Source organism: Ahaetulla prasina, chromosome 3, assembly GCF_028640845.1.
Source record: "Ahaetulla prasina isolate Xishuangbanna chromosome 3, ASM2864084v1, whole genome shotgun sequence".
NCBI classification, from domain to species: domain Eukaryota; kingdom Metazoa; phylum Chordata; class Lepidosauria; order Squamata; family Colubridae; genus Ahaetulla; species Ahaetulla prasina.
Genome location: NC_080541.1, coordinates 218,493,834 through 218,519,855, shown reverse-complemented (window position 1 = coordinate 218,519,855; position 26,022 = coordinate 218,493,834). Strand labels below are relative to the sequence as shown.

The following is a 26,022-nucleotide window of genomic DNA, read 5'->3' as shown; positions in this document are numbered from 1 at the left end:
AATGGAGGTGCTATCAACATGACACCGAGTTCAAATTTCAAAGCTACAATAGAGAATGGAGAAATATATGGTCAAAGCCTGTTTTTCAATAGAAGCAACAACCATGAAGTGATGTGCAATTAAGCCTTGACTGGAAATACAATCCATGGCATTTTGTGAAGAAAATATTGAGGAAGGTACATCTATAGGCCTGGGAAATTTTCCATTTTTCCGTTTCTGTTGAGTAGTCTTTGATTATAAATGGGAGAATTATGTGGAATTTGAGTTCCTTCCCACCTGGCTTTCTAGCAGTCAATGAGGGAAGCTGGATTCACTTAATGACTGTGTGATTCATCTAACAACTATGGGTGTGAACCCTTAAAAATTGTCTTGCTTAGCAATGGAAATTTCCAGTCCCAATTCTGGTCATAAGTTGAGATCTAGTTTCTAGTTTAAGTACTAATTAGTTAAAGTATAGTTATAAATGTAGTGACAGATTTTATTTTCCTGGGCTCCAAGATCACCGCAGATGGGGACGCTTGCTCCTCAGGAGGAAAGCTATGGCAAAGCTAGAAAGCATACTAAAAAGCAGAGACATCACCCTGCCAACAAAAGTGCGTATAGTCAAGGCTATGGTTTTCCCAGTTTTTTTTTTATTTGCATTTATATCCCGCCCTTCTCCGAAGACTCAGGGCAGCTTACATTATGTTAGCAATAGTCTTCATCCTATTTGTATATTTATATACAAAGTCAACTTATTGCCCCCAACAATCTGGGTCCTCATTTTACCTACTTTATAAAGGATGGAAGGCTGAGTCAACCTTGGGCCTGGTGGGACTAGAACCTGCAGTAATTGCAAGCAGCTGTGTTTTTTTTATTTATTTATTTACATTTATATCCCGCCCTTCTCCGAAGACTCAGGGCGGCTTACATTGTGTAAGGCAATAGTCTCATCTATTTGTATATTTATGTACAATGTCAACTTATTTCCCCCCAACAATCTGGGTTTTCATTTTACCTACCTTATAAAGGATGGAAGGCTGAGTCAACCTTGGGCCTGGTGGGACTCGAGCCTGCAGTAATTGCAGGCAGCTTTGTTTAATAGAATAGAATAGAATAGAATTTTATTGGCCAAGTGTGATTGGACACACAAGGAATTTGTCTTGGTGCATATGTTCTCAGTGTACATAAAAGAAAAGATACGTTCATCAAGGTACAACATTTACAACACAATTGATGATCAATATATCAATATAAATCATAAGGATTGCCAGCAACAAGTTATAGTCATACAGTCATAAGTGGAAAGAGATTGGTGATGGGAACTATGAAACGATTAATAGTAGTGCAGATTCAGTAAATAGTCTGACAGTGTTGAGGGAATTATTTGTTTAGCAGAGTGATGGCCTTCGGGAAAAAGCTGTTCTTGTGTCTAGTTGTTCTGGTGTGCAGTGCTCTATAGCGTCGTTTTGAGGGTAGGAGTTGAAACAGTTTATGTCCAGGATGCGAGGGATCTGCAAATATTTTCACGGCCCTCTTCTTGATTCGTGCAGTATACAGGTCCTCAATGGAAGGCAAGTTGGTAGCAATTATTTTTTCTGCAGTTCTAATTATCCTCTGAAGTCTGTGTTTTTCTTGTTGGGTTGCAGAACCGAACCAGACAGTTATAGAGGTGCAAATGACAGACTCAATAATTCCTCTGTAGAATTGGATCAGCAGCTCCTTGGGCAGTTTGAGCTTACTGAGTTGGCGCAGAAAGAACATTCTTTGTTGTCCTTTTTTAATGATGTTTTTGATGTTAGCTGTCCATTTGAGATCTTGCGATATGATAGAACCCAGAAATTTGAAGGTTTCTACTGTTGATACTGTGTTGTCAAGTATTGTGAGAGGTGGAAGTATGGAAGGGTTTTTCCTAAAGTCTACCACCATTTCTACGGTTTTGAGTGTGTTCAGTTCCAGATTGTTTTGGTTGCACCACAATGCTAGTCGTTTGACCTCTCATCTATATGCGGATTCGTCATTGTCTCGAATGAGACCAATCACTGTTGTGTCATCTGCGAACTTCAGTAGCTTAACAAATGGATCATTGGAGATGCAGTCATTGGTATACAGAGAGAAGAGAAGTGGGGAGAGCACACAGCCTTGGGGGGCCCCTGTGCTAATTGTACAGGTATTTGATGTGATCTTGCTTAGCTTCACCTGCTGCTTCCTGTTTGTTAGGAAGCTTGTGATCCACTTACAAGTCTGTTCCGGTACCTGTAGCTGGTATAACAGGCTATCTTACAGCCTGAGCCACACTGCGGCCCTGTGTTAATAACAGACTGTCTTAGCAGTCTGAGCCACAGAGGCCCCACAGTTGCAATGTATGGCTGTGAAAGTTGGACCATAAGAAAGGCTGAGCGCCAAAGAATTGAGGCCTTTGAACTCTGGTGCTGGGGAAGACTCCTGCGAGTCCCTTGGACTGCAAGGCGATCAAACCTGTCAGTCCTAGAGGAAATCAACCCTGATTGCTCTTTAGAAGGCCAGATCCTGAAGATGAAACTGAAATACTTTGGCCACCTAATGAGAAGGAAGGACTCGCTGGAGAAGAGCCTAATTCTGGGAAAGATTGAGGGCAAAAGAAGAAGGGGACCGCGAGGATTGAGGTGGCTGGATGGAGTCACTGAAGCAGTAGGCGTGAGCTTAAATGGACTCCGGGGGATGTTAGAGAACAGGAAAGCCTGGAGGAACGTTGTCCATGGGGTCACGATGGGTTGGACACGACTTCGCAACTAACAACAAAATAATTTATAAATCTTTTTGAGAAAAAAATCAAGAAAATTTATGAGGGTCCAGATCAAGTCCTGGTATTTGGTCAGGTCCGTATCTTATAGTTCATCAGACTGAAGTGAAGATTCTTCTTTTAATTATCTCATTGGATCATGTCTGATGTTCCTGAAAAATCAGAACAATCATAATACAGGTAGTCCTCAACTTACGATCACAGTTAAGCCCAAACTTTCTGTTGTTAAGTGAGACATTTCTTAACTAAGTTGTGACCCATTTTATGACCTTTCTTGCCATGATTTGTTAAGTGAATCACTGCAGTTGTTAAGTTAGTAACACGGTTGTTAAGTGAATCTGGTTTCTCCATTGACTTCATTTATCAGAAGGTTGCAAACGAGGACCACATGACCTTGGGACATACCAATGGTCATAAGTATGACTCAGTTGCCAAGCATCTGAATTTTGATCACATGATCCTGGGGATGCTACGAAGGTCGTAGGTGTGAAAAATGGTCAGAAGTCCTTTTTTTTCCAGAGCTGTTGTAACTTTGAGCAGTCACTAAATGAACTGTTGCAAGTCGAAGACTACCTGTATTTAAAATATAAGATTAAAAAGAGATTTATATATTATTAATATCTGAGATATTGGAAGACTGCTATCATGTCACCCTAGTCCTTCTTTTCATTAAACTAGACATACCCAGTTCCTGCAACTGTTTTATATTTTATATTTATAGTTTAGATTACATCATTTTGTATTTTTAAACCTATAAATAAAATACTTTTACATAAAAAAAAGATTAAAAAGAGTTTTAACAGCAGCAGCTGTACAAGTGCAGTCAAGTTTGCTATCTCTATACAGATAAGAATCTATTATTTAGAATAGAATAACAAGAGTTGCAAGGGACCTTGGAGGTCTTCTAGTCCAACCCCCTGCTTAGGCAGGAAACCCTACACCACTTCAGACAAATGGTTATCCAACCTCTTCTTAAAAACTTCCAGTGTTGGACATTTACAACTTCAGGAGGCAAGTCGTTCCACTTATTAATTGTTCTAACTGTCAGGAAATTTCTCCTTAGTTCTAAGTTGCTTCTCTCCTTGATTAGTTTCCACCCATTGCTTCTTGTCCTGCCTTCAGGTGCTTTGGAGAACAGCTTGACTCCCTCTTCTTTGTGGCAGCCCCTGAGATATTGGAACACTGCTATCATGTCTCCCCTAGTCCTTCTTTTCATTAAATTAGACCTATCCAGTTCCTGCAACCGTTCTTCATAAGTTTTAGCCTCTAGTCCCCTAATCATCTTTGATTGAATAGTACTTCTTTTAAACTTCAATAGCAGAGGAATTAAACAAAACATGACATGGTGCACTTCCATTCAGATCCAGAAGCCATCATACATACCAGGTGTAACTCAAAACTCACAAAAGGTGTTTTTTGTTATTCTTTTCCTTGTCATGGCAACTGACCTTATTTTGCTGCAAAAAATCAAGTTGTAAGCTGTAGCCCGAACAGAGACCTGCGCCAAGTGTCATTATGCTGTGTACCTTTTCTCTACATACAATCATCTGATACAATTGCTGAACTTAAAAGACCTCACCGAATAACCTAGGTAGGAGGTAGAATTTCTGATGTGCATGGATTGATTTAATGCCAATCCAGACTTTGGCAGCTGAGGGCTGAGGGCACCAATCTGCCCTTGTTGAATGGCTTGCAAAAACAAAACAAAACAAAAAATAGAATCAAGATTACATGCATCCAGTTTTGGTCTCCAGGATGTGGAGACTCTAGAAAGAGTGCAGAGGAGAGCAAGAAAGCTGATTAGGGGACTGGAGGCTAAAACATATGAAGAACGGTTGCAGGAACTCGGTATGTCTAGTTTAATGAAGAGAAGGACTACGGGAGACATGATAGCTGTGTTCCAATATCTCAGGGGTTGCCACAAAGAAGAGGGAATCAAGCTATTCTCAAAGCACCTGAAGGCAGGACAAGAAGCAATGGGTGGAAACTGATCAAGGAGAGAAGCAACTTAGAACTAAGAAGAAATTTCCTGACAGTTAGAACAATTAATCAGTGGAACCACTTGCCTCCAGAAGTTGCGAATGCTCCAACACTGGAAGTTTTTAAGAAGAGATTGGATAACCATTGGTCTGAAATGGTATAGGGTTTCCTGCAGGTTAGAATAGAAGACCTCCAAGGTCCCTTCCAACTCTGTTATTCTATTCTAATTAATATCTCAGGGGTTACCACAAAGAAGAGGGACTCAAGCTATTCTCCAAAGCACCTGAGTGCAGGACAAGAAGCATTGGTCTGTTGTAACTTTGAACTGTCTCTAAATGACCAGTTGTAAGTCAAGGACTATCTGGGCATGCATTCAAGAAATGCAGTATAGATAATCCTCGACTTACAATAGTTCATTTAATGTCCTTTCGAAATTAACGACAGTACTGAAAAAAATGACTTAGGACCTTTTTTTCACACATATGACCATGGCAGCTCCCCATGGTCATACGATCAAAATTCAGACACCAGGCAACAGATTCATATTTATAAGATTGCAGTATCCCGGGATCCCGTGACCCCCTTTTACGACCCTCTGACCAGCAATGGGGAAGCCAGATTCACTTAACAACTGTGTTACTAGCTTAACAACTGCAGTGATTCACTTAACATCTGTGACGAGGAAGGTTGTAAAATGGAGCAAAACTCACTTAAGTAATGTCTCAGCAACTAAGTCAAGGACATAGGTCATAAATCAAGGACGATCTGTATTTTTATTTTTAGATTACGGATGCATTTTAGACACTATGGAGAAATATGCTCAGCGGATAAATTGTGACCTTTGCTGTGGTGTATATGTGTTGTTTGAGATTAATATTGCAATCTTTTATTATTTTATAGTCATGGTCACCCTTCTGTCAGTGTTTTAAAAGCTGCCTCACCCTGCCTCCCTCCTCTGCATGCTGCAATATTATATATAATCCAGCGAATTCTTTGTAGAAATAAAAGAGGAAGAGGTTTGATTTCTATTCCTTTCTAGCTGGATTCCTCCATAATTAACCTACTGTAGAAAGATAAGAACTGCTTCACCTTTTCAGGAATGTAGGCCTGGTTGGGTTTTCCTTTTTAGTGTGTGTGTGTGTGTGTGTGTTTCTTTTTTCCACGTTACAAAGCAGTGGGACACCTAGAAAGTTATTGTGTCCACACAAAAAAAGCACATACATTTCTTTTATGTTATATTTTAACCTTGAAAATGCTAAGCAAATGACTTAAGGGTAGCAAACGTCATCTGAAGCTGAAATGTTTAAATATTTACGAACGATCCTTCAATAAGTTTATTTTTTTTTTCTGTAGCCACCCATCTCAGTCAATGACTCTGGGCAGTTTATAATTCAAAGAAATATATTGCTGCTTTTAATGTATTAAAAGATTAAATATTTAAATATTTAAAAATCAATATATCAAAATATATTAAACTTAAAAATATTAAAACTCACTTAAAATAATAGAAACAATAAAAATATACTAAATATTTATCTTTGATATATTTGAGGGGGGAAGGAAGGGATTTTCATTTGTTGTTGAAGAGAAAAATTATCTTGACTTTTTGATATCCTTTTTTCAGAAGATCAAGTATACTTTTAAAAAACCAATTAATTGATAAACATGTGAATTAAAAAGAAGGTAGCCAAAAGGAGGATTAAGGTGGAATAATGTAACTGGTGTTTCTAGAAGTTTCTTAGTTCTTTCAAGAAAGTGGAAAGGAGTAAAAGAATTTCTTGGGACGATTCTTTTGTTCCTTTCCACTTTCTTGAAAGAATTAAGGAAATAAAATTTCCTAAATTTAATTTAGGAAACAAAAAGGCTTTGGCATAAACATTGTGAAGCTACCAGAGATAAATATAGAAACAACCAAAAAAGTAACAAATAGTAAATGTTGTGATTAATGTTAATTAGAGAAGAGTATTTATTGTTCTGGAACTGAATATGACTCTCCATATAATTGCCAGGAGAAAGCAATAACAACTAGATCCTGTTGATGAAACAATATTAATTAAAAGCAGAAGCTGAATCCTATATACTTCCTTAGTTTTCTTTGCAAATAATCCTAGTCGGGTAAAATGCCCCTGGTTCGGACCGGATCATGTGATCCAGTAGCGATGGGGGCGGGTAGTTCGGAGAACCGGTAGCAAAAATCCCTGCTCCCCCGCACCTCCCATGCCTCGCTGTTCGTCTTCTCTGTCCCTGAAGCTCTCGGTGGTGATATAGCTGCAAACGGCCTTAAATGACTGCTGTGGTGCTTCAAAGGGCCGCACTACAGCTGATCAGCTGTATAGGTGGCTAGTAGACCGGTGCCTCTATTTTTAAAAAAGGTAGACCGGTGCCTCCCAAAAAAAGGCAATTGGTAGACCGGTGCCTCTATTTTTAAAGAAGGTAGACTGGTGCGCTCCCAAGTTTTGTATACTTTATTATTTTTATTATTTATTATTATTGGCCATGCCCATTCAGTCACCTGACCACCAACCCACGCCCACCAATTAAGCCACGCCCACAGAACCGGTAGGGAAAATTTTTAGATTTCACCCCTGATCCTAGTTCAGGAAAAATCTTTTGTTTCCCAGGAGTAGCATATAGTTAAATTTTCCTCATTTTCATACCTGTTTTAAGTATAGAATCCAGCCCACAAATATCTAAAATATAGAAATGTGTGTTTCTTTTACTTTTTCCCACAGATTCTCTTTTTCTTTTAGAGTGTTGTACGGTTGATGGAGCTGTTTATTTTTTTATAGAGAAATGCAATTGATAAGCTGCTGGTCTGCCAATGACTTTGGGTGGCTCACAGTTATAGGGAGTCCTTGACTTACAACAGATGATTTAGTGACAGACAACTTTATTCCCTTGGTTTGAACACTGTAAGACTCGTATTTCTGTAAGCGTCACATTTCCTGTGTTTTAATTTAAGCATTCTTACCCTACTGATAAAATAAGGGTCACTTTAGGGGTGGTGGTTTGTTTTTAAATAGAATGTTTTTGACAGGATGATAAAGTGAAGATTTTTGGAGAAAGCCAGTGCCAGCTTAAAAAGAGGAATTCTGTTGCTGAGATTGTTAGTTTTTTCCCCAGCACTGATATATTTAAGCTGCATGCTTTTTTTCAGTCTTGGCAAGAATATGGCTGCACAAATCGGTCTCTTTTTTACATTTTTTAAAATTAATTTTCTATTAATTACTTTTCTTAGTTCTTAATAAACATTGTATTTCTGGGTATTTAATTTGCTTAACAATACAGATTCCATTCTTACTCTCAGTCTTCAAACGAATTAGAAGCACCTTGGATTGAGAGCTGTGAAGGTCTTATCAGAAGCTATCTTGTCTTAGCAACTGATAGGCTGTATTTTCTATATACATAAAAATGTCTCTCTCTCTGTGTGTGTATGTTCCAGCATAACTCTGGAATGCCTCAAGCAATTTCAACCAAACTTGGTACACAGATGACTTACTCTCTGGAAAAAAATACTGTGGGGGATAAGACACTCTTAACACACCTCGGTGTGTGTCTGTGTGTCTGTGTGGGTATTCCAGCATAACTCTGAAACTCCTGGGCCACAGAAATGAAAAGGAATGAATTATATCTATAGCGTCACAGTACTTTTGACAGTGATTGTGCATTTTGGATTCAAGTTCTGTTAAGATACAGCCTGTTGTGCCTAAAAATGGCTTCTACTGTACAGCACAGTGGAGTTACCATGGTAACGTGACGGTGGAGAGGCTACAATGATACTATATGTGAAAAACGGTCATAAGTCACTTTTTCCGCAGTGCTGATGTAACTTCAAACAGTCACTGAATGAACTGTTGTAAGTCGAGGAGTACCTGTAAGTGTCCAATCAAAACTTGATGAAATTTTTCCTACTATACAATTTTCAGCTTTATATACTTGCCCCATGTTTGTTCTTGGAGGAGCGGAACTGTGTTGTTTTGTGCTAAAATATACATTTGTTTCTCCTTTTTTCACAGCTGTTCCATGTGGCCTACGTACTGATCAAGTTTGCAAATTCTCCCCGTCCGGACTTGTGGGTGCTGGAGCGATCAACTGATTTTGGAGTGACGTATGATCCATGGCAGTACTTTGCCTGTGAGTATGAGATCAAATTAAAAGGGATTAATTGATTAGGCAAAGTTTAAAGAAGGACTAGGGGTGACATGTTAGCAGTGTTCGGATATCTCAGGGGCTGCCACAAAGAAGAGGGAGTCAAGCTATTCTCCAAAGCACCTGAGGGTAGAACAAGAAGCAATGGATGGAAACTAATCAAGGAGAGAAGCAACTTAGAACTAAGGATAAATTTCCTGACAGTTAGAACAATTAATCAGTGGAACAACTTGCCTCCAGAAGTTGTGAGTGCTCCAACACTGGAAGTTTTTAAAAAGGGATTGGATAACCATTTGTCTGAAGTGGTGTAGGGTTTCCTGCCTAAGCAAGGGGTTGGACTAGAAGACCTCCAAGGTTGCATCCAACTCTGTTTATTCTATTCTATTCTATTCTATTCTATTCTATTCTATTCTATTCTATTCTATTCTATTCTATTCTATTCTATTCTAATATTTATATAAGCTGAGGAACCTTCAACGGAACTGGGTGCAATTGTGAGGAGGACGAAGTATAATCTCCTTCCACCTGGCATGATGTTGTAAATATTTTATGGATGCCCAGGTAGCCTTTAAAAAGAGAGCGTGTGTTGTGTCTTGCCCACCCTCAGAGCAGCCGGGGCCTTCTTATCTGCTCCCGAACACGGAGGAATGTATGCCTCCCGGCCCCAGTCCTGGCTCCATGCCCAGACAAACTGCAGAAGAAGGAGCACCTCCCTGCCCCAGCCCTGACTCCATGCCCAGGCAAACGGAGCAGCTAGACCCCTCCCCCTCCTCCACAGCATGTGAGCCTGAGGAGGGTTTATTACCAACAGCTGATTGGAGTGATCCTCGCATCAGAAGATTGGATAGGCGGAGGCAACAGAAGGAAGGGAGGGGCAGGCCTTAATGAGTGCTGAGTCATGGAGCCACACCCCATGGCCTATATAAAGGATCTGCTTTCTGGCAGTCTCTGAGTCAGGCAAAAGTCGAACTTATCTTGCTGAAGTCACTTTCTGGTCTCCTGCCTGCTCTGAGGACTTTGCTAGGACTTTGGGCAGAGCTGCAGAGGCAAGCCTGATTCGGATTTCCCGTCAGCGGAGGAGTGGGACACGACAGCGTGAGAACTTCTCTCACCTTTCTCACAGGCTACAGTTAGTCCTCGGTTTACAACTGTTCATTTAGCAACCATGCAAAGTTAGGACGGGGTTGAAAAAAGTGACTTACAATGGCTCCTTGCACTTATGACCGTCACAGCCTCCCGGTGGTAATGCGATCCAAATTCAGGCACTTGGTCTCCCAGCATCCCAGGAGTCACGTGACCTTCCCAGCTAACCTCCAACGAGGAAAGTCAAGGGGGAAAGCCCGATTCATTTAATGAATCTGTGATTCACCTAACGATCGCAGCAAAATACTGTATATTGTAAAATCGGACATGACTTGCTTAGATAAAAATGCATTTCTGTCCAAAAATGGTGTTCTTCCACTATTCCCTGAAGTAGAAAATGTAAGGAAATTTATTTATTGATTTACTGATTTATTATATTTGTATACCGCCCATCTCCCGAAGGACTCAGGGCGGTTCAAAGCCAGTAAAACAACAGAAAATATATAATACATATAAAACAGCAAAAAGAATAGAAAATTAATTCAATTGATGGCCTAAAACTTTTAAATACAAATTTAAAACCCCGTTTAAAACCCCTGATTTAAAACCCCAATTTAAAACTACGTTCACGCTAGTCCTGCTCTTCGAAACAGCAACGTCTTCAGCTCGCGGCGGAAGGACCTGAGGTCGGGGAGTTGACGAAGCCCCAGAGGGAGCTCGTTCCAGAGGGTAGGGGCCCCCACAGAGAAGGCCCTTCCCCTTGGAGATTGCCAGCCGACATTGTTTAGCTGACGGTATCCGAAGGAGGCCCTCTCTGTGAGAGCGCACGGGTCGGTGAGAGGCTAATGGTGGCAGTAGGCGGTCCCGTAAATATCCCGGCCCTAAGCCATGGAGCGCTTTAAAGGTGATAACAAGTACCTTGAAGTGAACCCGGAAGACCACCGGGAGCCAGTGCAGATTACGCAGGAGGGGTGTTATATGGGAGCCACAATTCAGTCAGAGAATTTGTTTTCTCAGTATGAAACTGCCTACTGTTTGCAGAGCAAATCTCAGTTTACGGCAGCTCATTTAGTGACCATTCAAAGTTACAACGGCACTGAAAAAAGTGACTTATGACCATTTTTCGCACTTATGACTGTTGCAGCATTGCCAGTGATCAAAATTCAGCCTTTTGGCAACTGACTCCCATTTACGATGGTTGTAGTGTCCCAGGGTCATGTGATCCTCATTTGCGACCTTCTGACAAGCGAAGTCTATGGGGAAGCCAGTCTCACTTAACAGCCGTGCCACTTAACAACCGCAGTGATTCATTTAACGACTGCAGCCAGAGAGATCGTAAAATGAGGCAAAACTCACTTAACTCAGGCCTGGAAGCCATCTTTTGCATTGGACCTTCAGGCCTGCCACATTTAGTACTGTGGAAAACTGGGAGGGGGGATTGTATGGAGCTGGGGAGATACGTAGCCATAATAACATTTCTTTCTCTGGGAATCAAGGACATCTTGCCCTGCACTTGGAGAGGTGTGACTGGGAGGCACCTCCAGTTGGGACGGTGGTTTGATTGGACCATGTGATGGACTTGTGGGTGCTGGGCAGGGACTTGGACTTTCCTTTGGGTGGGGAAAACCTGGAAGGTTTCAGATTCGGGTTTTCCCAGATGTGCCCATATGATATCTGTAATAAAATGGAACTTTGAGAAACTTTGAGCCTTGAGAGTTTTCTTTCATTGGGGGTGTTACTTGGAACCCTGACGTTAACCCGAATCTCCTTTAAAACTTCAACCAGCCCCCCAAACTTTGGGGTGCTGTCCGGGGTCCTGAGCCCCGAACGTCGACCCGACACCAGGTGGCATGAAGACTCAGGGAAGATGGAGGAAGACAAAGCGGCCACAGAGGGAACCACAAGAGCATCTCACATAGCAACAGAAATTTGGGGCTCCATTGTGGTTGTAAGCTGAGGACCACCTCTACTTAGGTTTGGCAAAATGCGTCGATTTCCTCGGCAAATGCATCGTTTTTGAGCAGACAGCAAGAAGACCGTAAGTGGTTGGAAAATATTAAACACTGGCTTCTCCAGAGAGAAATAATAGTAATTGGTAGAAGATGTGAATTAAGTTTTATGATGATCTTTTAAACAGAAAAACCTGGAAAAAGAATAACTGGCAGGATGATCTCTTGAGTGTGCTACAACTCACAGTTTTGACAGTAACGCATTAAGTTTACCTCATGGGTAAAAGAATAAGAAGCATCTTTATCCCAAAGAGGGTCTCTAAAGAATAATAGGAGGGTTTATGCCAGTGGCGTATATTTTTTATATATAGTGGTAGTTCTCGACTTACAATCACAATTAAGCCCAGAATTTCGGTTGCTAAGCAAGGCAGTTGTTACATGAGTTTGATCCCATTTTACGACCTCCTTGACACATGTATTAAATAAATCTCCACAGTTGTTATGTGAACTATTATTGTGGTCCGGCAGCAGCCTGCGGAGCTAGCAATGGAGTTGGACAGTGATGAGGCTGAGGAAGAACATGGGCCAGTCCTGGAGGCTGGGGAAGGCCTGGATGAGGGCTCTGCGTCGGAGGCAGAGACGGGGCAGGGCCATCTGGGAGTGATGTGCGGACTCTGGAGCCTCCAGAGGTTGTGACAGTAGTGAGGCAGAGGAACACAAGGAGCCTGTTTCTAGTGCACACATGCAAAGAGCTGCGAGAAGGCAAGAGCAGCTAAAGCAAAGAGGACGACTCGGAGTAGGGCCAAGAGATGATTGGCCCCTCCCATAAGGCTTAAAAGACCAGCAATGGCGTTTGGACTCTTTGTCGGAAAACAACATTGATAGCCGTGCTCCTTGTCTTGCTGCATTTATTTCTTGTCGGCATCTTCTGCTTTTGAACTTTTGCCAAGAAAAGCCTTTGGCAGTTTGCCTAATTAGACCAAGGTTGGTGATAAGACTGAAGAATTGTGTTAGGAAGAATTTGCTTTGATTTAGTTTGTTCTAATAAAGTCTGTTTTTGAACTGATTGCGTCTACTACTACCTACTTGGGCTTGGGTCACAACAACTATGTGGTCATTGAGAAACTTTGGATCCCCCTATTGATTTGTGTTGCCAGAAACCAGCTTGGAAGGATACATGTGAATGTCTGTAGAGATTCTCTGTCATTCAGGTCATGGTTGTCCCAAAGGTGCTTTTTCACGAGGCAAGTGGACTTTTCTTTGAAGGTGTTTCGCTTCTCATCCAAGAAGCTTCTTCAGCTCTGACTGGATGGTGGGCAATGGAAGAATCTGTATTCCTTGCAGACAGATGGTCATCTGCATCCTGTTCTCGGCTAGCTCAGCCACAGTTGTGTCAGACGCCGTGAGAAGAAACAAGCCAACTTGGTTTTCTTTCCACCCGTGACTTTGTTTATTGGGTCTGCTACAAACTGGGTCTCAGTAAAAGTCGAGGTCTTTCTGTATAAAGTCAGCGCTGAGAGCTTCTGCCTCTCAGCCCCTTTTAAACATCCCGCGCTGCTCATGCCCCACCCCATGGCTGAACTGCTCCGTTGATTGGATGCCCGGCCGCTCTCTCCCTCCTCGTCTGACAGCCTCAGCTGCCACGTCATCTGCTAAATCCCGGAACTAAAGCAGCTCTTTCTAACACTCAGCCCTCATCTCCCTCTATCTCGGCCGCCAATGTGATGATCTCCTTCCCATGCTTCCCAAACGCAGATCCCTGCACCCCTCGAACAAGTCCTTGATAATTCATTCCTTTGGATCTTTGATTAGGGGCTGCTGTCATGATCCGGATCCCTGTAGCGTCATGTGTCGAGCCGGAGCTGGGCTCGACACCTGTGTTTCAATGACTCTCTAAAACAGGGGTGTCAAAATCAATTTCATTGAGGGCCACATCAAGGCTGTGGTTGACCTCCGGGGGAGGGGGGCTGGGGCCCCCCCCGACTGGCTAGGCGTGGCCAGTTTGACACCACTCACTGGGTGTGGCTGGCTTGGTGGGCATGGCCAGCTGAGTGGGCGTGGCCAGCTTGACGCCACTCCCCAAACTGCTGGCATATTTCTTCTTCAGATTGGGTAGACTGGGCCGAAGCGATGCAGGTAGACGAAGCTGAAACCACGCTAGCCCGATGTTTCTCCTTTGCATTGGGTAGGCCGGGCTGAAGAGATGTGGATAGACCGGGATGAAGTGACGCAGGTAGACCAGGATAGTCTCATGGGCTGGACCTGACCACATCACGGGCCAAATCTGGCCCACAGGCCTTGAGTTTGACATCCCTGCTCTAAAAGGATGCAGATTTCCAGCTGTCTGCAAGGAATATAAATCCTTCCATTCCCCACCATCCAGTCAGAGCTGAAGAAGCTTCTTGAATGAGAAGCGAAACATCTTCCAAATAAAACACCAAAAAACAAGAACGTACAGTTGCCTCCTGCAAAAGCACCTTTGGGACATACATGTGAATGGTGATCACATGACCCTGGGGCAGTGCAACTGTTGTAAATACAAGCGCCCAAAATTTTGATCAGGTGACTATGGGGATGCTGCAATGATTGTATCAGTGAAAACCTGCCTTAAGTCACTTTTTTTCAGTTGTTATACAAATGGTCACTAAACGAATGGTTGTTAAATCGAGGACTGTCTGTATTTTATAAAACGATAGGTCTGGAAGGGACTTTGGAAATCTTCTGGTCCAGCTGGAATCTTTCCTTTGAATAATACATGAAGATTTATAGAATAATGTTGTGACTTATGACCGTTTTTCGCACTTCGGTGCAGCATCACCATGATCACAGGATCAAAATGTAGATGTTTTGACAACTGACTCATATTTATGACGGTTGCAGCGTCCCATGGTCACGTGATCCCCATTTGAGACCTTCTGATATGCAAACTAAATGGGGAAGCCAGATTCACTTAACAACCGGGTTCCTAACTTAAGAATTGTGGCAAAAAAAGCTCATAAAATGGGGTAAATCTCACTTACAAGTATCTCGCTTAGCAACAGATATTTTGAGATCAATTGTCATTGTAAGTGGAGGAATCGCTGCATAAAATGCAGTACCCGTGTTTCCCCGAAAATAGAATAGAATAGAATAGAATAGAATTTTTTATTGGCCAAGTGTGATTGGACACACAAGGAATTTGTCTTGGTGCATATGCTCTCAGTGTACATAAAAGAAAAGATACGTTCATCAAGGTACTTATCTTATATTTTATATCTTATATTTATATTATATTATATTATATTATATTATATTATATTATATTATATTATATTATATTATATTATATTATATTATATTATATTATATTATATTATATTATATTATATATTATTATATTAAATTATATTATATATATATCTTATATTTATATATATATCTTATATATAAGACAGGTACCTGTCTTATATTTTTTGAAGCCTGAAATAAGTGCTTGGCCTTATTGCCATGCAGTCAAAAAGCCTGATTGGGCTTATTATCAGGGGATGTCTTATTTTGGGGGAAACAGAGTATTTGATTTTTTTTGTTCGGTATTTCTATATTTACAATTTCTGGGTGAATAAGATTTCCCGTTAGTGTTTAGTAAAAATTCTGATCTAGTTAGATCTCAAGAGTCTTTTGCCAAGTTAAATTAATCCTGAGTTAATGCCTGAAGAACTGCGAGTGGGTCTGGATTTGAAGTTTAACATATATATTGGATTAGCGGGTTATCACCGCTGACAACTGAATTACTCAATTTGAGAATCCATGGACTGCAGTCATTTGCTGTCCGATAATCCCGCAGAGTCCATCTGTGTGTTATTAACGCACAGACTGATCTAACAGAAGTATCTAATCATCTTATTATGTAAAACAGATGGATCTTAGGTGCCTACAAACATTTTTACTTTACATTAATTGCTTCTGGGATTTACAAAATAAATCCCAAAGTAGAAAAAAAACCAAAAGACTGAAGAAAGAAAAAGGAAAAATAAAAGGGAGAACGGATTTTTAAATTTTAATAACAATTACTGAAGCAAGTTTTCGTGCTGTGCATTTAAAGATAGTCCTCGAATTACAACCACCAGCTTTAAAGATAGTCCTCGAATTACAACCACAATGAAACTCCAAAGATACATCTTTGTTTTAGGCTTATGAAGGAGTGTGAACTTGGCCGTTTTGACATGTAAAGCTTGTGTTACAGCAATGTTTCTCAACCGTAGCAAATTTAAGATGTATAGACTCCCCAAACTCTCCACTCAGGTCAGTTCTGGGAACTGTCAGTACAGAGGTGACCTTCACATAATTTAACAACTGATTTGTCCAGAATCGAAAATGTGAGCATGCGTGTGCATGCTTTCTTCACTTGCACACATGCGCGCTGCGTCAAAAACATGGCAATTGTATAAGACGGGATAGCATCGGGACGGATGGGCAGGCCCAGCTGCTGGCCATAACTACCGGTTTGCCCGAACCGGTCCGAACTGGCTAAATCCCACCCCTTCATCCATACATCTTAACAGATTCCGAGGTTGAGAAACACTGCTTTATGGGATAGTACCGGTAGTCCTTGACTTACGACCACAATTTAGCCCAGCATTTCTGTTGCTAAGTGAGAAATTTGTTCAGTGAGTTTTGCCCCATTTTACGACTTTCCTTCCCACATTGGTTAAGTGACTCGTCGCAGTTGTTAAATTAGGAACACGGTTTGTTAAGTGAATCTGGCTTTCCTATTGACTTTGCTTGTCGGACAGTCGCAAAAAAGCATCAGGTGACCCCTAGGTCACTGCCACGGTCATTAAATGTGAGTCAGTTGTCAAGCATCCGAAGGCCAATCACGTGACTTTGGGGATGCTGCAACGGTCATAAGTATGAAAAACGGTCATGTCACTCTTGTTCAGCGCCGTTGTAACTTTGAATGGTCACTGAATGAACTGTTGTAAATTGAGGACTACCTGCATTAAGTGAGGAACAGCCTACTACAGCTGGTTTTAACCAATTACAATTCTTAGCCCTAGCTCAGGAAAGTTCTGTATGTGAACGCAGCTTTGGAGCAATGCGAAGAGATAAGCTACCTGCCACAACAGCATTAATTAATTTTGCTTCTTCCTTTATTTAAGATAATGCTATTGCAAGCGTGGCAATCTGTGCATTCTTTTGTGATGGATCGGTTCCTGTGTATTTTCGGGAAGACTTTACTTTTCAAAACAAAAGTTTATCTGTTTTCTTCCTCATCCTTTGCTTGCCAGCTGTTTTTGCAACTGTGCAAAATCTCAAGGTTCTCTATTTGTTGTTTTGGATTCTCTGCTCTGTGTGTGTTGTGTGTGTGTGTGTGTGTGTTTAAATTTCTCTTCATTTGGAGTCTTCTTCTGAAAAGCAAAGTTCCCCTCAAAAACTTCCCAGATCTTCAGCGGCCAGGATTGTGTTTGCTAAAAACTGGAAAAATGAGAAAATACCAACGCAAGATGAAATTATTAAGAAAATAATGGAATGTGCAGAAATGAGTAAATTGACATTTGAAATTAGAGAGCAGGAAGATAAACAATATTATAAGATATGGGATTCATTTTATCAATGGTTAGGGGAAAAATATGTTAATGAAGTTTGAGAGAGGTTTTTATAATGGAAGAATTGTTGAAATACATACTGATTTAAGATGATGAATGTAATATGATTAACACAAAACTTCGAATACTTTACATGAAATGAGGGAAGAAATACTTATAGTTAATTTATTTTATTTTTTATTTATTTATTTTTGTCACAACATCATATAAAAAGGATTATATAGTATATAAACATATATATGAGTAAATATTAGGAGGTATAAGCACCAATATATATATAGGAAGAAGAAAAGAAAAGAAAAAAAAATAATTAAATGATTAATTGACCAAAATATTTGGATATATATCAGATTGATAAAATGTAAAACTAGATAAATCAAATAAATCAAATAAATCAAATAAATAAATAAATAAATCAAATAAATCAAAAATAAATCAAATAAATCAAATCAAATAAATCAAATAAATCAAATATCAAGTATATGCTGAAATTGCACAAAAGATCTGTAGTCAACCAACTGACACACTGTATTTGTATCGAAGATGTTTTTATGTTTGTTTGTCTAAAAAATAAAAAATCTTAAAAAAAAAAACACCTTCCCAGATCTTAAACTAGCGTGAGGATTGACATCTATAATAATAATAACAATAATATCAGAGTTGGAAGGGACCTTGGAAGTCTTCTAGTCCAACCCCCTGCCCAGGCAGGAAACCCTACACCATATCAGACAAATGACTATCCAACATTATCCTTAAAAATAAGAGGATGTCGGGCCTTAATCTAGGTGCCAAGAATTTGCCAAGGCGTCATGCCACCTTTATTGAATTTATTGGTGATCAATTTACAGGTAGTTCTCAATCCGCCACTGCAATTGATCCCAGAATTTCTGTTGCAAAGCAAGACAGGAATTGAATTTTGCCACGTTTTATGACCTTTCTTGCCATGGTTTGTTAAGTGAATCACTGCAGTTGTTAAGTTAGTAACACGGTTGTTAAGTGAATCTGACTTCTCCATTGACTTCGTTTATCAGAAGGTCGCAAAAAATGATCACATGACCTTGGGACACAGCAATGGTCATAAGTATGAATCAGTTGCCAAGCATTTAAATTTTGATCGCATGATCCTGGGGATGCTACAAAGGTCGTAAATGTGAAAAATGGTCACAAGTCACTTTTTTTCCAGTGCTGTTGTAACTTTGAGTGGTCACTAAATGAACTGTTGCAAGTCGAAGACTGCCTGTATTTAAAATATAAGATTAAAAAGAGATTTATATATTATTAATATCTGAGATATTGGAAGACTGCTATCATGTCACCCTAGTCCTTCTTTTCATTAAACTAGACATACCCAGTTCCTGCAACCGTTTTATATTTTATATTTATATTTTATATTATATCATTTTGTATTTTTAAATGTATAGTGTATTCTGGTATTTTTAAATCTATCAATAAAATACCTTTATATATATATATGTGTGTGTGTATATATATATATATATTTTTCTCCGGTGTCTTGAATCTCATTCGTCATCTTCAGGCTTCAGCCGTGCTTCTGGGAGCAATGTGTGATCGTTCAAACCCTCACTAGCAGTTAAAAGGAAGAAACAGCTGCGATCACACATTGCTCCCAGAAGCACGGTTGAAGCCTGAAGATGACGAATGAGACTTCACGAAACGTCGCCAAGACACTTCCAATTTTACACGGGAGAAAACCCGAACAACCAAAGACCTATATATATAAATAAATAAATAAATAAAAAGATTACAAAGAGTTTTAACAGAAGCAGCTCTACAAGTGCAGTCAAGTTTGCTATCTCCATACAGATAAGAATATATTATTTAGAATAGAATAACAGAGTTGGAAGGGACCTTGGAGGTCTTCTAGTCCAACCCCCTGCTTAGGCAGGAAACCCTATACCACTTCAGACAAATGGTGACCCTGGGGTATGACAACCATCATAAACATGAGTCAGTTGCAACTTTTTGAATTTTGATCACATGACCATGAGGATGCTGAATTGGTCATAAGTGTAAAAAAAGGTCATAAATATCACTTTTTTTTAGTGCCGTGCCGTTGTAACTTCAAACGGTCACTAAACTAACTGTTGTAAGTTGCGGATTACCCATACCTATTTATTTGGAGCATTTCTGGCCCATTTGTTTCATCCAGAACAGAGCTGTTTTAAACAGCTTAGAAAAGTGAAAAAGATGGAAACAAATTTTATTTATTTATTCATTAAACTTATATGCCACCCATGTCACCAAAGGCAACCCTAGATGACGTACAGTCATTCCACAAAAATAACCATATAAAACATTAAAGTTCATAAATTTAAAATTCGCTTAAAATTAAATAGACTGACATGGAGAGGAAGGGAGCAAAGAACAATGTTAATTAAGCAATATTAATATTGACTTTGCTCATCGGAAGCCACCTGGAATCATTGCAAATAATTGATTATGTGACCGCGGGACATGGCAACCATTAAAACTGTGTGATAGTTGCCAAGTTGCGAAATCATGATCATGTCACTGCAGGGCTGCTGCGACAGTTGTAAGTGCGAGGATTGGTCGTAAGTCACATTATAACTTTGAACAGTCACTGAATGTATAGTCATAAGTCAAGGAGTTATCTCTAACATATTGTGTTAATCTTTGTCTTCTTTTAGTTTAGCTACTTAATTTGAATTGCTAGCAAGAATGGCTTATCCTATTTAATAATATGAACTCCTTCTGCAGCTTCTGGAATGTTGGAAATAAGGACTGTAGGAAATAAAATGGGATAATAAGGTTTCTTGTGCCAATCTTGAATGAAACAGTAATTTCTATTGTTCCAACTTTGCAGAAGATGGACCTTTTTAAAAAGGATTTTTTTCCAGTAGCAAAATCACAAGAAGTTTTCGTGGCACTTGAAAACAGAAAAAAAAAATTGCTCCATTTTCATTTTCCAATTGATCCTAAATTTACTTCCAATTTTTATACGTAGGTAATTGATGAACATGAATAAGAGAGGAGGAGAATTTGGATTTTTTTCATTAGTTTTTTTCCACTGCCAGAGTTTCATTTAGGTGACTTTCTGCAATATATTCTTACTAGGATATACACTTTTGTGCAGGAGAAGAAGAGACAGAGCCAGCAGGCGGAGTCAAGCAAGTCATCAGCCTAGAATCCTTACATTCCCACAAACAGCCTAAGACAGTCCAATCCCTCTTGAATTCTGTTGACACTGTTCTATCGCCAATTATGCTGACTTTTAATGTAGACCATTAGTTGACTAGATTTTTTGCATATAGACATGAGGAAATAAATCACCTTAATCGGAAGTTATTGGGTAGTCTTATTTCTTCACACTTGCCACTTAATTATACATGCAAAGCGGGGGTGGGTTCTACTTTACTACCGGTTCGCAGTGGGATCGCATGCGCAGAAGCTTCCTGATGATGTCGGGATCGGTGGGCGGAGCCTCCCTCCGGTTTTACTACCGGTTCACAAGAACCGGTCCAAACCGGGGGGGGGAGGGGCAACCCACGACTGATGCAAAGTGCTTTGGTTGTTTGCAAAATTCTCTATACATGCAAAGTGTTATTCGTTATTTTGGGGTAAATCACACCCTTCCAGATTGTAAATCTTGTCATCTGCCCTCAATAGCTTCCAGGAGAGATTGCATAGAGAAATTCGGCCTCAGGAGCAGAGAGAAGATTACTAAAGATGATGATGTCATTTGTACTACTGAATATTCCCGCATTGTGCCTTTGGAAAACGGGGAGGTAAGTAGCTTTGATCGCTTTCCTAATTCAAGTTCTGTATTTAAAATGAGAGGATTAGATTACAGGTAGTCCTCGATTTACGACCACAATTGAGGCCAACGTTTCTGTTGCTAAGTGAAACATTTGTCCAGCGAATTTTGCCCATTTTATGACCTTTTTTGCCAGTTGTTAAGAGAATCACTACAGTTGCTAAGTTAGTAACTCGGTTGTTAAGTGAAACTGACTTCCCCATTGACTTTGCTTGTCAGAAGGTCGCAAAAGGTGATCATATGACTCCCCCTGGGATAGGGCAACCGTCATAAATATGGGTCAGTTGCCAAACATCTGAATTTTGATCACATGACCATGGACATTGTTGCAACAGTCGTAAGTGTGAAAAAAGGTCCTGTCATTTTTTTTCAGTGATGTTGTAACTTTGAAAGGTCACTAAACAGACTGTTGTAAGTCAAGGATTGCCTTACATTTGCATTACATTCTTTTTGCTATGAAGTATAGGTTTGAATGTTCATAGGTTTCATGATTTTTATTTCTGTCTGCCATTGAAATAAGAGTTTGTAGGAGACAGGTGAATTTTTGAGTTCAACTTCTGGGCTTAGTTTGAAACCATGCACAAATTCTTCTTTGTCTATACATTCGGTATAAAAAAATAGGTTTGTCTGACTTTTCGTGAAGATTTATGAGTATAAGATATGTATGAGATATGAGATATGAGTATAAAGTATGAGAGCAGGGACAAAATGGTTTGGAATTCAGCAATCAATCAGAAATGTCATGGAAATTCCTTCAACAAACCATTGGGAGTCTCTTCGCTTATTTATAATTAAATTTTTAACCCACTCTTCTGTGGGATATAGGTTTCTTTTCTTTGGGATGTACTTTCTACCCAGCCTTTGGTTTCTTGTTCAAATAAACTTCAAATATTCCCTATACTTTTCTTCATCATAATTTTCAGCTGCAGTTAGTACATGTTACTGAAATAAAGGACAAGGTTCTTAGGGTTCCAAATTGTATAATAAAGATTTAATTCTATATCTGGAAAAAGAATTGAAGGATAACATTTACTCTGGCCCTGCCGTGCTTGGAAATTCATTAGAGAAGACAACGATGTCAGGAATGGTTAGTGGAACAAGAAGACGGGGCAAGCAAAGAACCGGCGGGCTTGGTAACATCAAATCTGATATAAAGATGAACAACCAACAATTGAAATAAGTTGTCAGGGTAGCATGGAAAGCACTTGCCTATAAAGTCAATATCACTTTATAATGCCATGGTAAGGCCACACTTGGAATGCTGCCTCCAGTTTTGGTTGCCACGATGTAAAAAAATATGCTGAGACTCTAGAAAGAGGACAGAGAAGAGCAACAAAGATGATTAGGGGATTGGCGGCTAAAACATAGGAAGAACGGTTGCAGGAATTGAGTATGACTAATTTAATGAAAAGAAGGACCAGGGGTGACATGATAGCAGTGTTCCAATATCTCAGGGGTTGCCACAAAGAAGGGGGAGTCAAACTATTCTCCAAAGCACCTGAGGGCAGGACAAGAAGCAATGGGTGGAAACTTATCAAGGAGAGAAGCAACCTAGAACTAAAGAGAAATTTCCTGACAGTTAGAACAATTGACGAGTGGAACAACTTGCCTGCAGAAGTTGTGAATGCTCCAACACTGGAAATTTTTAAGAAGATGTTGGATAACCATTTTGTCTGAAGTGGTACAGGGTATCCTGCCTAGGCAAGGTGTTGGACTAGAAGACCTCCAAGGTCCCTTCTAACTCTGTTATTCTATATACATTCTGTATACAAGTCGCCGAGAGTCGGACACGACCAAATGGTTAAACAACAAGAATGTATTCTGCAATGATCTTTTTTCCTTCTTCTTAGCAGATAGCTGATTCCTGGCCTTTTCCAGTCTCGTGAACTTTACCTTTTAATCATTTTTTTGAGCTTTCCAAAGCTGATAAAAGACTGTGGGACTTTGCACATCATGCATCCTGTTGCAAATACTATAATAATCTTGAAATACTACTATAATCTGGAGTCATGTTGGCAGAATTGTTCCATCTGTGTGGATGCTACAATCCAGCTGGAAAATCCTGCTGAGAACTGGGGGAGGGGGGGAGGAGAGAGAGAGATGGGGTATATAGGAGGAAGGATATTGTACAGTTGTAGACCTCTTTCCTCACAAAGCAAAATCAATACAGGTCGTCCTCAACTTACAACCACAATTGAACCCAAAGTTTCCATTGCTAAGCGAGACTGCTATTAAGTGAGTTTGGTCCTGTTTTGCAATTTTTAACAGTTGTTAAGTGAATCACTGCAGTTGTTAAATTAGGAAGACGGTTGTTAAGTGAATTTGGCTTCGCCATTGACTTTGCTGGTCAGAAGGTCACAAAAAGAGAACCATACGACTGCGAGACACTGCAACCGTTATAAAGACAGGTAGTCCTCAACTTACGACCACAATCGAGCCCAAAATGTATGTTGCTAAGTGAGAAATTCATTAAGTGAGCTTTGCCCCATTTTACGATTTTTCATGCCACATTTGTTAAGTGAATCGCTGCAGCTGTTAAATTAGTAAAGCGGTTGTTAAGTGAATCGGGTTTCCCCATTGATCACATGACCCAGGGGCACTGCAACCGTCATATATTTGAGTCTGTTGTCAAGCATCCAAATGTAAATCACTTAAGCATGGAAATGTTACAACGGTCATAAGTCTGAAAAATGGTCCTAAGTCTCTTTTTCCAGTGCCGTTGTAACTTTGAACGGTCACTAAGTGAACAGTTGTACGTCGAGGACTACCTGTATAAGTCAGTAGTCAAGCATCTGAATTTTGATCACATGACCCATGGGAATGCTGCAGTGGTTGTAAGTGTGAAAAAGGGTCATAAATCCCATTTTCCAGTGCTGTCGTAACTTCTAAGGGTCACTAACCAAACTGTGTAATACCCGTATTAATTTTATATAGGCAAGCATGTGTCTTTATGGAGAAGAATTGAAACACTTAATTCCATATTTATGGCTGTTTGTCCTAGTAGTTTTGTAATTTCTAATGTTCAATAATTTTAAAGCAGTGGTGAAATTTAATTTTTTTTACTACTGGTTCTGTGGGTGTGGCTTGGGGGGCTTGGTATGGCTTGGGGGGCATGGCAGGGGAAGGATACCGCAAAATCCCATTTCCTCTTTACTCCAGGGGAAGGATATTGCAAAATCCCCATGCCCTCCCCACTCCAGCGGAAGGATACTGCAAAATCCCATTTCCTCCTTACTCCAGGGGAAGGATATTGCAAAATCCCTATGCCCTCCCCACTCCAGCGGAAGGATACTGCAAAATCCCCATTCCCTCCCCACTCCAGGGGAAGGATACTGCAAAATCCCATTTCCTCCTTACTCCAGGGGAAGGATATTGCAAAATCCCCATGCCCTCCCCACTCCAGGGGAAGGATACTGCAAAATCCCCATGCCCTCCCGACTCCAGGGGAAGGATATTGCAAAATCCCCATTCCCTCCCCACTCCAGGGGAAGGATATTGCAAAATCCCCATTCCCTCCCCATTCCAGGGGAAGGATACTGGAAAATCCCCATTCCCTCCCCACTCCTGGCGGAAGGATATTGCAAAATCTCCATTCCCACCCCACTATGGGGCCAGCCAGAGGTGGTATTTGCCGGTTCTCCGAACTACTCAAAATTTCTGCTACCGGTTCTCCAGAACCTTTCAGCACCTGCTGGATTTCACCCCTGCTTTAAAGGTATAAACCTGGGCTATAGTATTTGTCAAATTATAGCTAAACATTCATAGGTGTTTGATGCTGATTGATGCATGTGGAGATATTCCTTAGACAGGTAGACTGTTTTCACAATATTCTGACTGTAGTTTGGCTTAACATGTCCATTAGAGATAGATTGTGGTCAGATTAAGTTTAAGAAAGAATATCCTACCTCACCATCTGTGACTAATTTACAGGTGATCCTTGATTTATGACCCTAATGGAGCCTGTCCTGTATAGTTGTAAATCAGGACAGTCGTAAAAGTGAAAAAATTGTAAAAGGGGATCACAGGACTGCAGGATGCTGTAAACTGCAGTGAATAACAGATCTGGAAGTGACCTTGGAGATCTTCTAATCCAGCCCCTGTTCAGCCAGGAACCCCTCCCTATACAACCCCTATATCAAATCTGGATCAGTAGCCGAGCGCTTGAACTGGAATCATGTGATCATGGCAGGGTGGTGCACATTGGAAGTTTGGAACTGGGATGAAACAACCTCTGGGAAGACCTGTCATAATTTTGAATGGTTGCTAAGCAACTGGTCATAAGTCAAGGAGTACCTGTATATCATTTGTATAAATGATACATCATTGCTTCTGTTGTGACCTAGGCCCAAGTGGTTGTTACCAGACACAAACAGTCCTAAACAAACATATTTTATTAGAACAGCTGAGAATTACTTCATTCTCAGCATAATCCAAATTAAGTCCAAAACAAAGTCCTTCAGAAAAAGTCCTTTCACCTTATCACAAACCTTTGTCTTCTTCGGCATCCTGCCAAGGCTTTTCTTGGCAAGAACCCCAGGAAGTTCAGAAATAGGAGACAAGAAACAATTGTGGCAACGTTGCTTTCCTACAAAGAGCCCAAGAGCCTTTGCTGCTCTTTTAAGTCTCATGGGAGGGGCCAATCATCTCCTGGCCTTCCTGAGTCGTCCTTTTTGCTTTAGCTGCTTTTGCCTTCTGGCAGCTCTTCACATGCATGTACTA

The 26,022-nt window shown here is 40.4% G+C and overlaps 1 protein-coding gene across 1 annotated transcript in view; it reads left to right on the top strand.

The window, feature by feature from the left end:
- Positions 1–26,022, top strand: part of LAMA5 (laminin subunit alpha 5) — a 295,290-nt gene that overhangs the window by 77,462 nt on the left and 191,806 nt on the right. The window contains exons 3-4 of the mRNA XM_058176711.1: positions 8,758–8,875; positions 21,156–21,274. Of these exons, the coding sequence (XP_058032694.1) occupies positions 8,758–8,875; positions 21,156–21,274 (237 nt within the window). The remainder of the gene's footprint in view (positions 1–8,757; positions 8,876–21,155; positions 21,275–26,022) is intronic.